The sequence below is a fragment of the Mobula hypostoma genome, chromosome 16, assembly GCF_963921235.1.
Source record: "Mobula hypostoma chromosome 16, sMobHyp1.1, whole genome shotgun sequence".
Lineage (NCBI taxonomy): Eukaryota > Metazoa > Chordata > Chondrichthyes > Myliobatiformes > Myliobatidae > Mobula > Mobula hypostoma.
In genome coordinates, this window is record NC_086112.1 from 2,098,443 (window position 1) to 2,116,497 (window position 18,055).

General features: G+C 39.9%; 1 protein-coding gene across 2 annotated transcripts in view; it reads left to right on the forward strand.

The window, feature by feature from the left end:
- LOC134357641 (multiple C2 and transmembrane domain-containing protein 1-like) overlaps positions 1-18,055 on the forward strand; it is a 575,938-nt gene that overhangs the window by 229,406 nt on the left and 328,477 nt on the right. For both annotated transcript variants that reach the window (XM_063069271.1, XM_063069272.1), the window contains exon 10: positions 5,383-5,563. In XM_063069271.1, coding sequence (XP_062925341.1) covers positions 5,383-5,563 — 181 coding nt within the window. The remainder of the gene's footprint in view (positions 1-5,382; positions 5,564-18,055) is intronic.

An 18,055-nucleotide genomic window follows, 5' to 3' on the forward strand; every position in this document is an offset into this window, starting at 1 on the left:
GCCTCGGGACTCACACTGAGGGATAATAACAGGAACAGTTATCCAGAAGAGATAACTTCACTCACCCCAACAATGAAATGTTCCCACAACCTATGGACTCACTTCCAAGGACTCTTCATCTCATGTTCTCGATATTTATTGCTTATTTATTATTATTTCCTTTGTACTTGCACAGTTTGTTGTCGTTTGCACACTGGTTGCCCGACCGTCCTTTTGGGTGAGGTCTTTCATTGATTCTGTTGTGCTTCTTGTATTTACTTTGAATGCTCACAAGAAAATGAATCTCAGGATTGTATATATGTACTTTGATAATAAATTTACATTGAACTTTGATTCCCATCATTAACTTGGGACACTACGTGGCTTATTCAGGGCAGGACACTGTTCTGAACAGTTTCAAACTAGTGTCAGTCACATACGCTTCTGTGGCCGTTAGACATTACACCGTGCTTCAAGTGAACAATTTTTAAACAGCATCAGTTGTGTGTGTTTGGGTTCAAATAGCAGTGATCTTTGTCACTAATAGTTGGTGAGAATTAAGTATTCAAGCTTGGAAATGCCAGAAATGGGTGGGAGTGAATATGAAACAATTTCATACCTTCAACAAGTTAGGAGATGTGAAGAATTTGAAGGTATCAACAACCATTTTGAATGTTACAATGAAAGTTAAGATTTGGAGGATGTAATTGCCAATAGCCTTGTATAAAGGCAGTTCATGATGTACACTAGAGTTTGCACTGATTTTGTTCATTTGTGGTCAATCAAAAGAAAACAGCAGTGTAAACTGATTGAATTCCTCCATCAATAAGTGTCAGAGGCTATAAATTGACCACAAATTCCGAAACCCTCCAAAATCCAAAATTTTATTGAGTGCTGACCTGACTTCCCAGTTGGAAAATTTCCCAAGATACCAGGAAGGTTCCCAGGTGATGTACAGGCCTCTGCGTGCCACACACAGTTCTGAGAAGTGACCTCACATACTGTATGTAATGAACAGAAGTTAATGAAAAATAGAAAAATACTGCATAAAGTGAAAATGAAGATCTCAATTACGTATAGAAAGAGTGTATTCGTCCGCGTCAGAGTGGATGTACACTGCTTAATGGTACACTGATCGTGAAACAAGCAAAGATTTATCACGGCAAATTGAAAATTGTGAATATTCAGCAGGCTGGTTGCAGACATTTAAGAAAAGGCATGGTATTAAATTGTTAAAGATTTTTGGTGATAAAGCATCTGCTGATCACAAAGCAGCGGAGAAATTCATTCATGTGTTTGCCAAGATTGTCACTGATGAAAGTCATCAGTAGGGAGTTTGTACGTTCTTCCCATGACTATGTGGTTCCCCCAGGTGCCTGGTTTCCTCCCACAGTCCAAAGGTGGACCACTTGGGAGGTTAGTTAGTCCATAAGGCAAAGGCCATTCAGCTCATCGAGTCCTCTCCGCCATTTCCTCATGGCTGATCCTGGATCCCATTCAACCCCATACACTTGCCCTCTCACTATATCCTGATCAATCAGGAAGCTATCAACTTTTGCTTTGAATATGCCCTTGGACTTGGCCTCCACCGCAGTCTGTGGCAGAGCATTCCACAGATTCACCACTCTTTGGTTTAAAAAATTCCTCCTTACTTCTGTTTTAAAAGGTCACCCCTTAATTTTGAGGCTGTGCCTGTTGTTCTGGATACCCCAACCAGAGGGAACATGCTCTCCATACCCACTCTATCTAGTCCTTTCAACATTCAGTAGGTTTCAATGAGATCCTCCTGCATTCTTCTAAATTCCAGAGAGTACAGGTCCAAACTGCCAAACACTCCTCATATGTTAACCCCTTAATTCCTGGAATCATCCTCGTGAATCTCCTCTGGACTTTCTCGAATGGCAATATATCCTTTCTGAGATAAGAGGCCCAAAACTGCTGACAATACTCCAAGTGCAGCCTGACTAGTGTCGTATAAAGCCTCAGCATTATCTCCTTGTTTTATACTCTATTCCCTTGAAATAAATGCCAACATTGCATTTGCCTTCTTTACCACAGACTCAACCTGTGAATTAACTTTCCAGGAGCCTTGCACAAGTCCTAAGTCCCTCTGCACCTCTGATGTTTGAATTTTCTCCTCATTTAGATAATAGTTCGTGCAATTGTTCCTTTTACCAAAATGCAACACCATACGTTTTCCAACACTATATTCCACCTGCCACTTCTTTGCTCATTCTTCCTATTTGTCTAAGTCCAGCTGCAATCACATTCCTTCCTCAGCACTACCTACCCCTCCACTTATCATCCACGAACTTAGCCACAAAACCATCAATTCCATTAACTGAATCATTGACAAACAATGTGAAAAGCAGTGGTCCCAATACTGACCCTTGAGGAACACAGCTAGTCACTGGCAGCCAACCAGAAAAGGCCCCTTTTATTCCCACTCACTGCCTCCTGCCTGTCAGCCATTCCTCTATCCGTGCCAGTATCTTTCCTGTAACACCAGTGGATTTTATCTTGTTAAACAGTCTCATGTGAGTCACCTTATCAAATGCCTTTTGAAAATCCAAGTTAATGTCATCCACTGCCTCTCCTTTGTCCACGATGCTTGTTACTTCCCCAAAGAATTCTAACAGATTTGTCAGGGAAGATTTCCCTTCATAGAAACCATGCTGACTTTGATTTATTTTATCATTAGTCTCCAAGTATCCCGAAACCTCGTCCTTAATAATAGACTCCAATGCTTTCCCTGGTCATTGTAAACTGTCCCATGATTAGACTAGGATTTAAAATTGTGGAATTGACAGGTGGTACAGCTTGAAGGGCCAGAAAAGCATATCCAGTGCTGTGTCTCAACAAATAAATAAATAAATCTACATGTGTGATGAACAAGTGTAAGACAAAGACCTCTTACCAGTAGCACCTAAATTCAGAGTTGGGAATGATGGCAATCCCAAGGAGCTGCTGAATATCCACCTTGGCGGCTGAAGAAGTGACAGCTTACGTTTCTGCTGGTTCTATATACACATTATATTTTCATGCACAAAATGTTTAAAAATATTATATAAAACTACCTTCAGAGTATATATATAAGCTGTACATGTAATATAAATGAACTTCATGTTTAGACTCGGGTCCCATCCCCAAGCTATCTCATTATATAGATGCAAATATTGCAAAGTCTGAAAAAATTCCAAAATCCAAAACACTTCAGGCACCAAGCATTTCAGATAAGGGTGCTCAAACTTTAATACACAGTTTTATAGTACTGCAGTAGTGTTGGTAGTGTTCTAATTTATTCTGTATTTCATTAGGATACATAATATTTTACTGTTAAACTGTAGTTTGCTTTTGATACTTTTTAAATTTTTTCCATGAAACCTCATTTAAATGGGACAGCCACTTAATTGGGCCAAAACGTACTGATCTGGATGTGCCCCAATTAACCGGAATCCACTGTATTTGTGATCAGTCTTTCAAGTTTAATAGTTTTATCTAAATATGATATGAAGCATAACTGGTTTAGTTAATTATTCAGTTATTGCCATTAATCAAACTTTGTGTGCCACCAAACGTAGTACAGTATAAAAGTTTGCTCTGGGATTGTCTCAGCGGTATAACTTTGTCATTTTGCCAAGAGATTGCGTTCCATGCCAGGGATTTGAATTACAAGGTCTAGGCAAGCACCTCTGCATTGCCTCATTGTCAGAACAAATTTGTACCCATTTTTGTCTTGTAGAGGATGTAAAATCTCTCGAGAGCAAAACAGCAAAGTACAGCATGCCTATGCTCAGTGCTGTGAACAAAGAACTGAAATGTAAACCGGAGTTGGCTGTGTGGACATTCACTGACAATGTCCTTCTCACAGGTCTGCTCAGCTCTGATTTGTGCACCTGTGCATTGAAGCACAGAAGTTAGCAATGTGTGAGAGGTCAGATCTGACGTCCACTCCCACCACACTACCAGTAGACTCACCACTGAACCTAAGGGCAGAAATATCTGGCATAATGAAGATGGCTTCATTCGTTTGAAATTTGGTCTAACGATGTACACCCCATGTGACCTCACCATCCCATGATTACTCCCTGCTTCTCTGCCTCTTCCAACCTAAACCCTGAATAAGTAGTTCCTAAATGTCTGTCAATCTCCACCTTGAATATATCCCTAGACGCTGCCACTGCAACTTTCTGAGGCAAAGAATTCCACCAATATCTCACTCTCTGCAGGAAGAAGTTCTTTCTCACTGCCTTCCGAAATGGATGACTTCTCATTCTGAAATTCCTTCTCGCTGCCTTCTGAAATGGATAACCTTTCATTCTGAAATTCTGTCTCATAATTTGGCATAGCGCTAAGGGAAATTCCCTCGTCGATTCCTCCCAGTCAAACCCAGTCAGTTTTAGACTGGAAAATTGAGTGTGGTTCATACCTGCAGTTCATAATCCAACAAAAAATTTACTGTTGTCTACGGTCTTCAACAATGGTTAGGATGTTCAATACTTGGAGGAATGTAAATGCTTGATTAATCAAAGAGCAAATAAAAACTGCAGATGTTGAAAGTGCAAAATGAACACAGAAAATGCTGGAAATAGTCTGCATCTGTGGATAAAGAAATGAGTCAATGATTATGGTCAATGTCCGTTTGAAATGAGGATAATTTTGTTACCCTCTCCACAGATGCTCCTGACCCATTGAGAATTACCATTTACTGGTTTATTCCAGGTTTTAACTGATACTTGCTTATTTTTAGACATTAAAAAGATAAAAAAAAATCAAAGACAATAATTTAACTGAAGTTTTTTAGACAGTCAAATGTATTTTTTTTTTGGTGAGTTGACCCTTCTGGCCCTTTGATCCACGTTGCCACAACACCCTACAACCCTGATTAACCCCAGCCTAATCACAGGATAATTCACCATGGCCAGTTATCCTAACCGGTTTGTCTTTGGACTGTGGGTGGAAATCGGAGCACCCGAGAACCCTGGTATTCCACGTGGACTTCTCACAGAGGATGGCAGTATTGAACTCTGAACTCTGGAACACACCAAGCTGTAACAGTGCCATGATACTGTGGCTTCACGGTTACGTAGTGTTTAGTGAGATGCTATTGCTGCTCAGGGCATTGGAGATTCGAGTTTGATTCCGTTGTCCTCTGTAAGAAACTTCCCATGTGTGTGTGTGGGTTTTCTCCGGGTGCTCTGGTTTCCTCCCAAAGTCCAAAGACGTACCTAGCAGGTAGGTTTATTGGTCCCTTGATTAGGCTAGTGGTTAAATTGGTAGGTGCTGGGCAGTGTGGTTCAGGAGGCTGGAAGGGCCTGTTCTGTACTTTATCTGTAAATAAAGTAAAATAAGACAATAAGTATTGGAGATGAACAATTGATTATTTTACACTTTTTCTTACAGATGTCAAGTTGATTTAACAGGCCTAAGTAAGGAACATACACACAAATTGGACCTTACACTCTCAGAAGGAAAAGGTCACATAATACTACTGGTTACTCTGACAGCAACTGTTTCTGTTGGTGCTTCTGAGCTCGCCAAATTGGACAATGAGGAAGAACGGAATAAAATAATGGCAAGATATGTACGTATTACTGGAAGTTAACATTGAAGTTAAATCATAATATTATTTTAAAGATTGTGTTTGACAGTATAACAGAAAGCAAGAGATTATCAGTGAGGGAGAGGGGTTCATGTGTAAAGTTACTAAAATGAGAGAATTTACCAAAAGGTAAAATGCTTCAGGTGAGGAAGATAAGGATACAAACTGATTTACACAATTCTGCTACGCACGTCAATCTCTCCTTGAGATCTTTGATATTTTATTAAATTTGAAAGAAAAGTTACTTCTCGTGGGAGAGTGGCTGAACCTGTTAAGGAATTGTATTTTAGGCAATAATTTTCTCTGGAACACACAGTATTTCAGAACTCCTATGTTTACTACTGCTGCAAAATCCACTTAACTACAACGAGATCATTGAAATTTGTTGGGAATATATGGTTTCTTTTTGTTTAGGCAATGCAGTGGTGTGTGACTTGAATCAGCTGTTGTTTGCCTATCTGCAGGAAATTATCACTGCCGGCATTAATATTCATTCTCTCTATGCAAATATTGCTGTAAGTGGTTTGTGTTTGGTAAGGTGTCGCATTTGTGATGCTCCAACCCCTCAGTAAACAACAGGTTTATGTTTGTACTGTACTTGACTTATGGCTTGAGTTTGACTCCCACATTCATATTCAAAAGTTAATAAAATTTAGCAGTTCATATTCAAGTCTTCAAGTTTTCAGAGGAAACCTGTGTTATAAAATCTTTTAAAAACTCTAAAACTAAAAGTTTTTGATGTACATTTTTCTCATTTTCAAACTAAATGTAAAATTCAGTCGCATGATAATTGCTGCTACCCAGGTCAGTTAATATATAATTATGAGGTCACTAATTAATCATATCTTGTTGCACATTACCACTCTGCTAATACACTCTGCTCTCTGGATTACTCTAGAAAGTGCTGTTCTAAAAATTTATTCCAGAATCTATTCCATGGTAGCATAGTGGTTAGCGTGATGCTATAACAGCTTAGGGGGGGTGGGGTCAGAGTTTGGAGGTCAATCCCAGCATCCTCTGCAATGAGTTTGTATGTCCTCTCCGTGGAACGTGTGGGTTTCCTCCCACAGTCCACCAGACGTACTGGGTAGTAGGTTAAATGGTCATTGTAAATTGTCCCATGATGAAGCTGGGGTTAAATCAGGGGTTACTGGGCTGCGCAGGTTGAAGGCCTGGGAGGGCCTGTTCCACACTGTATCGAAATAACTAAAATCAAATCAAAAGCATTTCTTATCTTCATTTTTCTACCTGATTTTTCTCTGACCATATGGAATTGAGTACAGGAATTGGGACATCATGCCGTAACTGTACAAGTCATTGCTGGGGCAACACTTGTTCCGTCTGGTTGTCCAACAATAAGGGCAGATGTCATTAAGCTGGAAAAGGTGCAGGAAAGATTCACAAGGAAGATATCAAGACTGAAGAGCTCGAGTGATAAGGAGAGGCTGGATAGGCTGGGACTGTCTTCCTTCGACTTTAAGTGGCTGAAGGCTTATAGCTTAAGCTGTTGGGCATGTTGTCCTCTGCATCCTGCCTGGGTGTTGTATCATTCTTCTCTTTCCTTTCAACCATTCAGCATCTAGCCAGATGACAAAGTTGTGTGTGTACAGTAGGCCACCACAGATCTTCTCTGCCAAGAGCCACAAACTCCTGGTGTTTCATAGTGTCATCAGTTGTACAGCAGAGAAATGAGCCAATCAGTTTACCACCTCCACGTGACCATTTTAGCGATTGACTTATATTGACCATAAGATATAAGACAAAGGAGCAGAATTAGGCCATTCAGCCCATCAAGTCTGCTCTGCCGTTTGCCTGCAATAGGTCCATATCCTTCCATGCCTTGTTTTTTCAAGGGCCTCTCCAACCGTGGCTGAAATGCAGAAGGCTGCGAAATGGCACTGGCTTGTATGCTTCATCAATTAGTTCTAGATTCAAGGTTGCTTAATGTAATTTGCAGTACACAATTGTAAAGGAGAATGAAATAATAGATAAAGAACACAGTAATAATAATAAAACACAATAAATATAAATGCATAAGATATCTTACAGACATATATTGATTGTATGTCCATAAGGTGACTGATAAAGTAGAGGAGGGGTGGGTTTGTGGGTGGAGACTTTGATCAGCCTCACTGTTTGGAGAAAGTAACTGTTTTGAGTCTGTTGGCCTTGGTGTGGATACTCCACATTAGATCTGCTTCAGGGGATTCATTCTTGCAGTGCTGAATATTGTCAGATGACGGTAGGTAAGGCCTTACACTTGAGTTTATAACAGGGTAGTCAGAGAAGATGTTTCAATGGTTGAAATGTCTACAACCAGGTGGTCAAAGGGTCAAAATGTCAAAATCGGAAAGGAACGATAGGCATTCCTTATTGCAGTGTGGCGGTGATCTAGTGTGTTGGGACCTCTGACGCAACAGGTTATGTGCTGGTGATAACTGGACAGACCCGGTTAAAGTCACCAACTATAATCTGAAATGCATCGGGATGAATGTTCCTTGCCTGCAGACACTATCATGCAGTTGAGCGAGTGCTTGCTTATAATCGGCCGCAGTTTATATGACATCAGTGGTGATGTCATCACTGTTATGGGCACTATCAAGGATGGTGATGAATCAGCAAACAGGAGGGAGATTGCAAGTTTGGCTGAGTAATGTAATAACAACGACCTCTCACTCAATGTCAATATGACCAAGGAACTAATTGTAGATTTCAGGAGACGGAAACCGTAGGTCAGTGAGCCAGTAATCATCAGAGGATCAGAGGTGGAGGAGGTCAGTAACTTTAAATTCCTGGCTGTCACCATCTCAGAGGACCTGTCCTGGACCCATCATATAAATATAATTGCAAAGACCGACAGCACCTCGACTTCCTCGGGACTCTGCGGTGATTCAACATGTCATCAAAAATCTTGTCAAATTTCTGTAGATGTGTGGTGGAAAGTGTGCTGACTGGCTGCATCACAGCCTGGTATGGGAACACCAATGCCTTTGGATTGAAAATCCAGCAAAAGGTAGTGGATCCAGCCCAGTACAGCACAGGTAAAACACTACCAACCATTGAGCACATCTACATGAAACGTTGGCGGAGAAAGCCAGTATCCATCATCAAAGATTCTCACCACCCAGGCCACGCTCTTTTCTCACAGCTGCCATCAAGTAGAAGGTACAGGAGTCTCAGGACCCGCACTGTCAGATTCAAGAACAGTTACTACCTTGCTACCATCTGGCTGACAACTACACTCACTCTATGACTGGTGTTCCACAACAGATGGTCTCGCCTTAAAGACTCTTTATCTTGTTATTTCATGCTTGTTATTTATCGCTATTTATTTATATCAGCATTTTCCCAGTTTGTTGTCCATTGATCCTGTTTACAGTTACTGTTCTATAGATTTGTTAAGTAAGCCTGCAGGAAAAGAATCTCAGGGTTGTATGTGGCAGCATGTGTGTACTCTGATAATAAATTTTACTTTGAACTTTGAAAATAAGGGTCACAATAGCAACCTTTTTTTGGTTGACCTGGAATGTAAAAATTCTTTGGAATTTTCTAACTCGAGCTGTCTGACACTTGACTGTGAAGTTGGAGCTGTGCTTGGAGCATCAGGCAAATTTCCGTCAGAACATCCTTCCAGAAGCCTGAACACCTCGATATATTTTCATTCCGCCAGTAAGTGGTACGTGTCTAGGAGTCTACTGGAAGAGAAGACTATAAACAAATTAATTTGGAAAAGAATTGAGCAAAATAACATCTTAAGAAAAACATAACATGTCATTTCTAATACATTCAAAATGCTGAGGGAACTCAGCAGGTCAGGCAGCATCTACTGTATGGAGATGAATAGCAGTCAATGTTTCGGGCTGAAACCCTTCATTAGGACTTGAAAGGAAAGTGGGAGGATGCCAGAACAAGAAGGTGGGGGGAGGAGGAGGAGAACAAGCTAGAAGGTGATAGGTGAAGCCAGGTGGGTGGGGAAAGGGGGGGGGGATGAAGTAAGAAGCTGGGAGGTGATAGATGGAAAAGGTAAAGGGCTGGAGAAGAAGGAATCTGTTAGGAGAGGAGAGTGGGCCATGGGAAAAAGGGAAGCAGGAGGGGCACCAGGGGGAGGAGCTAGGCAGGTGAGGAGAAGAGGAAGGGTGAGAGGGGAGCCAGAATTAGGAATGGAGAAGAGGGAAGGGAGAGGGGAAAATTACTGTAAGTTGAAGAAGTTGATGTTCATGCAATCAGGTAGGAAGCTATCCAGATGGAATATGAGGTTGTGGTCCTCCGACTTGAGGGTTGCCTCATCAAGGCAGTAGAAGATGCCATAGACTGGCATGTTGGAATTGGAATGGGACTTAGTATGCCGTTTTGTTTCTTCAACCAAGATTCTCAAATATTTTCTCAGACTTCCATTCATCCATGTGCCTTAAACCAGCTGTATCTGAGAGAAGAATTCAGTTTATAAATGCTTCAATAGTACTGAGACTAAGCCCTGACACTTTTTGCCTCCTCCCCAGTGGAATGTGTCTGGCTATGGTGGTGTGGTGGTGGCAGGGGCCTAATGTGTAATGGGGAAGCCTGTGAACCACCTCGGAATAACGTCATGCATCTGAGTTCAAATATGTTTGTCCAGCATGCTGATGTGAATATTTATATATGAAAATTTTTTTTTATTAAATGCTGACTGTAATTTACCCAAAAAGCAGCTCACTTACTGCAGTTTTCCAAAATGAGCAGAGAGAGGAGCTGTTACACTGGATTTAGCCTAATCACTCACTCAGCATCTCAGGAACAGCTTCTTCCCCTCCACTATCAGATTTCTGAATGGACAGTGAATCCATGAACACCACCTCACTGACTTCTCCTCTTTTTGCACTACTTACTGAATTTATTTTTATATATATTTGTTATAATTTATATATTTTAAAATTATTACATATTGCAATATGCTGCTGCTTGAAAACAACAAATTTCATGAGATATGTCAGTGATAATAAGGCTGATTCTGATTTGATGTACCTAAGTTCCACAGAAAACACGATAATTAACTCCCCTCATTTTGTTATGCAGGCTGTTATTTGAACACAAGCACACTAGGCCCATAGACATAGAGCTTTACCAATGTGAAATATCATATGAAAATGTTTTGGTCCCTAACAGACAGGCACAGAGTAAATAAACTTTAATAAGTCCTATCTTGTCGTGCAGTCAGTGAAAGAACTACAAATGCATTAGAATCTGAATCAGGTTTCATGTTGTTGACATATGTCGTGAAATCTGTTATTTTGCAGCAGCAGTACATTGTAATACATAATCATAAAAACTAAATTATAATAAGAATATATAAAAAATTAAATTAAATACATAGTGCAAAAAGAGCGCAAAACTAATAGAGGTAGTCTTCATGGATTTATTGTCCATTCAGAAACCTGATAGCGAAGGGGAAGAAACATTGAGTCTGTCTGTACCACTTTGCTGATGGTAGCAATGAGAAGAGGACATGTCCTGGGTGGTGAGGGTCCTTAGTGATGGATGTGGCCTTTTTGAGGCATCGCCATTTGAAGGTGTCCTTGATGCTGGGGAGTCCAGTGCCCGTGATGCAGCCAGCTGAGTTTGCAACTTTCTGCAGCTTTTTCTAATCCTTTGCCGTGGCCCCTTCATAGCAGATGGTGATGCAGCCAGTAAATGCTTTACACTTGCTGTACTCTCTGGCAAATTCCTTCTTGCTGGCGACTCTTGAGTCAGCAGCTGCCGTGCTTGCAGAAAATATAAATCCACATTGCCTTTGCAAAATAATGAAAGGTTCATTGGTACCTTTCAGATTTTGTTATAGATCTCTCAGGTGGGGCTGATATACCATCCGTCAATAATTCTACCGAAAATGTCGGCCTGAACACAATCAGGGAGCTACCATTTTGTAATCACGTTGACATTTCGCTACGTTAATTGATATGAGGAATCGGATTCCCTTAATGCTTTAATACTTATGCAAGTTTGGCTGTGAAAGAATAAAGAAGTGGTATTTCTCAGGGCTAATGTTTTGAAGTTTCTGAAATGATATAAAACTGTGTGGGGTGGGAGGACAGGAGCCAGGAGAGTACCTGTGATTCTTTCCTTAAGTTACTGGAATCATTTGGCAAAGCTGAGAACTATTTGTGGCCATGACCCTGCTATCAGGTTGAGTTAGCCTAGAAAATGAGTGTATTAGAGTAATTTAACCATTTGTGACCAATGTGCAAATGCATCTTATTAAATAGACATTTCAATTCATGTCGTTAATGTGAAGAAACGTCTTCTCTGATATCCTTTTATTTTCTTTAACGCACATTAATGGATGGCTGCCTGAAGGCATTTTAGTGACCTCCTTGGAATGGGAGCATGAAACCACTGGTTCCCCCTTTGTCACTCCTTAAATTCAGTCAAGCTAGTTTAGAAAGAAGTTGTTAGCATTCCATTTTTATTATGACATTTCACAGTCGTCCGATTTAATGTCCCTTGACCGAATTGTCCACTGTGAGACGATGGGCTTGAAATGTTATTTGGAGCGTTGATAAAAGGTGAGCAGTTATAAGATGACAGCAAGTCATAAAGCTGGTGGCGTGACATTAATTTTCTCCATAACAGAGATGGAATAAGACGTCACGATGACAAGCTGTCAATCAGTGCTGGTCCCTGTGTGTATCTCAGTGCCGTACGATAGGGTATTGCTTCTCCCATAATAGACCTGAACTCGAATGCCTTTGTTGACAGCTGCTGGCACACAGAAAATTTATTATACAGCCTTTCATTACAAAAATAAAGAACCATCTCCTGAGCATTTCAATCTTCTTTGTCTATTGATGTCTGAAAGGATAATCTACTTTTGAGATTCCAATATTTAAAAGAAAATGTAGTGGGAGGGGGATCCTGATAAATAATCAATTTATAGAAATTTGGTGAACCTGCAAGATAATTCACATGGAAGTATTGTGCCCCATTGGCACAGCACAGTGTATTGGTACAGCGCAGAACAGCACAGCACAGTGTATTGGTACAGTACAGCACAGCACAGAACTGTGCATTGGTACAGCACAGTACGGTGCATTGGTACAGTACAGAACAGCACAGTGTATTGGTACAGCACAGCACAGTACGGTGCATTGGTACAGTACAGCACAGTACAGTGCATTGGTACAGTACAGCACAGCACAGTATGGTGCATTGGTACAGTACAGCACAGTACGGTGCATTGGTACAGTACAGCACAGTACAGTGCATTAGTACAGTACAGCACAGCACAGTACGGTGCATTGGTACAGCACAGCACAGCACAGAACTGTGCATTGGTACAGCACAGCACAGAACTGTGCATTGGTACAGCACAGCACAGAACTGTGCATTGGTACAGCACAGCACAGAACTGTGCATTGGTACAGCACAGCACAGTACGGTGCATTGGTACAGTACAGCACAGCACAGTACGGTGCATTGGTACAGTACAGCACAGTACGGTGCATTGGTACAGTACAGCACAGTACAGTGCATTAGTACAGTACAGCACAGCACAGTACGGTGCATTGGTACAGCACAGCACAGCACAGAACTGTGCATTGGTACAGCACAGCACAGCACAGAACTGTGCATTGGTACAGCACAGCACAGAACTGTGCATTGGTACAGCACAGCACAGTACGGTGCATTGGTACAGCACAGCACAGTACGGTGCATTGGTACAGTACAGCACAGTACGGTGCATTGGTACAGTACAGCACAGCACAGTACGGTGCATTGGTACAGTACAGTACGGTGCATTGGTACAGCACAGCACAGCACAGAACTGTGCATTGGTACAGCACTGAACAGACCAAGACTGTCACAATTTGTAATGAATTAAGTCACCAGTCAAACATAAACTGAGAATCCAAATGGTAATTAACCCTCAGGGTACTGAGAGCATTTCTGCAGAAAACCATTAAATGTGACATGACTTACAAATTTATGTCATTGTCAGGGAATAAGAGTTTTTTTATTCCCTTTTCTTCCAACCTTGTTCACAGTGATAATTTACTTCATTGAAGTTGTGAAGCCTAAAGAGGAAACTCAGACTCTGTTCACAGTCTGCACGTGTCACCGAGATGTTAAATCTTCAAATGTGCCCTTTAAACATACTTTTGAAATGTATTTGCACTTACAAATTGTTTTCAAATTCATTTATAAAGTGTAAATACAAAATATTCTGCAGATGCTGGGGTCAAAGCAACACTCACAACAAGCTGGAGGAACTCAGCAGGTCGGACAGCATCCGTGGAAACGATCAGTCAACGTTTCCATAGATGCTGCCCAACCTGCTGAGTTCCTCTAGCTTGTTGTGAGTGTTATTTATAAAGAGTATTGTGAATGATTTGTGTTTTTGCTGTTTCTTTTCCAAATGACCTGCGATCTTTTCTCAGTATATTTACCATCCAAAGAGAGGGAGATTATGCCAGGAGAACTTCTATGGCAAAATATCTGATATTGCTTCAAAGTCATTTGCCTCAACTTTTTGCAAAGTTTAGTGTGAATTTGGCTGTAAGCTTGGTACAACTTTTAAATTGAGCAATCATTCAGCTAACCGGGCATATTTACATCAGAAGTAACTATGAAATTATCCTTTTATGTTCATTTAACTTCAATATTCACATTTTCACTACTGATTGTATGATCCTTGACTATGTTCTCTAAGGGTCATCCTTTCTATGAGGGAACTTTTCATTCAGTTTAATTCCTACATGAACTAGCAACAGGGAACTTGATAACCAGAGCCTCACTGTTACCTCAGCCCCGCAAACTTTTTATATTTGCTCTGCAATCTGTTTCGGAAATTCAGCAAATGATTCCTACAAATATATATATTTTTAAATTCATTCACCTTTTGCATGCCCACCCCGGATCCGGTTCCTACTACGTTCTGATTGATTACTTTTACCTGGAAGTATAGACACTTATTTCATGTAGGCTTATATTTTATAATGCAAGTACAGTTTTTGTCTTTAAGATTAAGTAAACCCATATTTCAGTAACAATTATTGTGTGATTTTCCTTTCTATGCAAATATATGAATATGCGTACTTGTTAGCTTCCATCAAAAGGTTTTTCTAGACTTAATCCTTTTCCACAAAATGTGGTCTCCTGAATTAATGTCAACCAAATGCCCAACAAATTATTAATCTAATGAAAGGATCTACTTTGTGCCTGTATAGATTTATAAATTATTTTTGTACATAGATACACTTGCAAGTTAAGGAGGAAAATGAGTTGATTTTTCCTAATGGCATCTTGAACAATGTAAACAAGCATGTTAAGACAGAAACTCATTTCGCTCCTTGTGGTATTTCTACAGGTCCAAACACTTGAATTGCATTGCTAAAAGAAATCAAAACAGGTAGCTGCCGTGACATAGTCCTCACTTGATTTAATGTCACTAAAGGTTGCGTACTGTACCAGTTAGGTGGATATCTGAGTAATCAGAAAAGGGACACTTCAGGATATTGTGAGAGAGTGAAGCTGGTCGCTTGTAAATTGGATTAAAAATTAGCTCAGTAGCAGGAAGGAGAGGGTAGTGCTCTTCTGCAATTGGGAAGCTTTTTTAGTACAGGGCTCAACGCTGAGAATCTTCTATGTGTTGTATATCAGTGATGAAAACGTACATGTAAGCAGCCTGGATAAGAAGTTTGAAATTCAAAGCAGGATAACTGTATAAAAGTGAAGAACCAAGGTATAGACTGCAGGGAATGGTCAGGAGACTGGGGAACATGGACAACCAATCCAGCAACACACTAGATTAATTCATTTGGGGTAGGAAATTGAGGAAAGGGAATAGACTGCAGATGGTTGGATACTGAGCAGCAGAGAGAACCTTTAACATGTGTATGTGGTTTTCTGACAGTCTGTTTAATGACTGTTTGTCAGTCATTGTCCGTGTATTGTCTTTCATTGATTCTACAGTATTTCTTATTTCTACTGTGAATGCCCACAAGAAAATAAATCTCAGGGTTGTATGTGGTGACATATTTGTACTTTGATTATAAATTTGCTTTGAACTTTGAAAATGGATTGTGTGAAAATGAAATTAGCTAAGGGATGGAGAACAGAAGGAAGCAGTGAATAATTAATTTTCCAAACATATATGGGCATTGACTTTTGTATAGCACTGCATGTGTTTATGAAACATAGCTTGATGTTTAGATTTTGAATTTAAAGCACAATTCTATTATTCTGCACACAGTTAAATTATACACTTCTTTTGGACATTGGTTGTTTTTCATTGATTCTTTGTATCTACTGCCAATCACAAGAAAGCAAATCCCAGGGTTTTATACTGTATGGTGACAATAAAAATAAAATTACTTTTTTTTCAAATTTTATTTCTAGAAAATTTTTTAACCCCGAACCCTTGAGTCAGTGTTAGAATTATATAAATCATAGCTTACAAAACATAAAATTATCCATAAAATAAAAACAAACATGGCAGAAATAAATATCAATATAATGACCATGTGTGTCTATTTAGATCTCTAATAACAGAAAAGGCTGACATTCAGTAGTATGCTTCACCACACATTCACCACTATTCCTCCCCCCCACAAGGAAACCTAAATATTTGCCCCATTTTTGTGTATAAATGTCCAATCTATCAAACGGTTTGTAAGACATACGTTCAAAATCTGCCACTTTGGCTATTTTTGTGACCCACTCCTGAAATGATGGTCCCCCAAGTTCCTCCAACCTCGAAGTATAATTTGTCTTCCTACCATTATACTTGTCTTTTAAATTGCTTTTAACTTTGAGGGTTTTTTTTTAGGACCTCATTTAATAGGAAAATTGGTTGGTTATCAGAATAGGATGTTTCCTTCCAATATTTCAACATCTTCTATCAATATTGATTACAGTAATTGTGGGTATTTCCAGGAAGGGTTGCTCCAGCATATATTCACCTGTAACCTTCGTGTTCACCCTGTGAAACATCAGGGTATCAATACAGATTGTTTTAGTGTGCTGGTGAACTTCCTGAGCAAGCAATGCAGAACCCTGAGCTAAGAAACTAGAGACCTGACATCAAGCGGTGGAAGTTATATTCAGTTAGTAATTTGGAATTGAAATAAAGTAGTTATTAGTAATGATGACCACAAATACTACCAGATTTACAAAGGAGAGGAACTGCACTGAATATTGTTACTGTTATATTAGAATGGCACACTAGACCAGATGGTTTTTGTGTGCGATTTCTGCATGGATCTATTCTTTAGGCTCTGTCTAACGTTTCTGGGTTCCACCTAAAGCATCAAAGACAAATGTAGGGTTATTATTGAAAGCAGTGGGGGGTGGGGGACTGTCTTTTGATTTTGCATTACAGTGTTGGAAATCCAACTGTTCACAGATCTTTTAACATCTTCGTATGGATAAATACACTCAGTGGCCACTTTATTAGGTACACCTGCTCATTAATGCAAATATTTAATCAACCAATCATGTGGCAGCAACTCAATGTATAAAAGCATGCAGAAGTGGTCGAGAGGTTCAATTTGATTTGATTGAATTTTGATTTGATTCAACTTTATTGCCATTGTGCTGAGTACAGATACAAAGCCAATGAATTGCAGTTAGCATCTAACCAGAAATGCAAAGAATTGTGTTATTTACAAAATAACTGCGAATAAAAAGTAAGTACTACAGCACACAAATATATAAGTACTGAGACAGTACAATATGTTGTTTAGACCAAACATCAGAACGGGGAAGAAATGTGATCTAAGTGACTTTGACCATGGTATATGATTGTTGGTGCCAGACAGGGTGGTTTGAGTATCTCAGAAACTGTTGATCTCCTGGAATTTTCATGTACGACATTCTCCAGAATTTACAGAGAATGGTGCGAGAAACAAAAAAAATCCAGTCAATAGTAGTTCTGTGAGTGAAAATGCCTTGGTAATGAAAGTGGTCAGAGGAGAATGGCCAGACTAGTTCAAGCTGACAGGAAGGCGACGGTAACTCAACTAACCACACGTTAAAACAGTAGTGTGCAGAAGAGATTCTCTGATCACACAAAACATTGAACCTTGAAGTGGATGAGCTACAGCACCAGAAGACCATGAATATGTTCTTTATTAGGTACAGGAGATATCTAATAAAGTGGCCAATGTGTACTTCTGAATTTTATTTGAGGAGACAATTGGCTTTTATTCTACAAGACCAGTGTTGGAACCCAGATCTCCACAGATCTTTGAAGGTCTTAATACAGATAAATAATTACTAGAGAAGAGATATCAAGTATTTTCTATATGGAATGGAACTAAGAACATGGATATTAAGATTGAATTGTTAGGCTACACCTGAACTACTAGGACACCATGTCGCAGGAGGATATGGTTGCACTGAATTGGATACAGGGAAGATTTACAGTCATTTTCCCAGAAGTGAGAGAATATTAGCTCAGAGGAAAAATTGTCTAGCCTGGGTTTTTTTTTGGAATGGAGA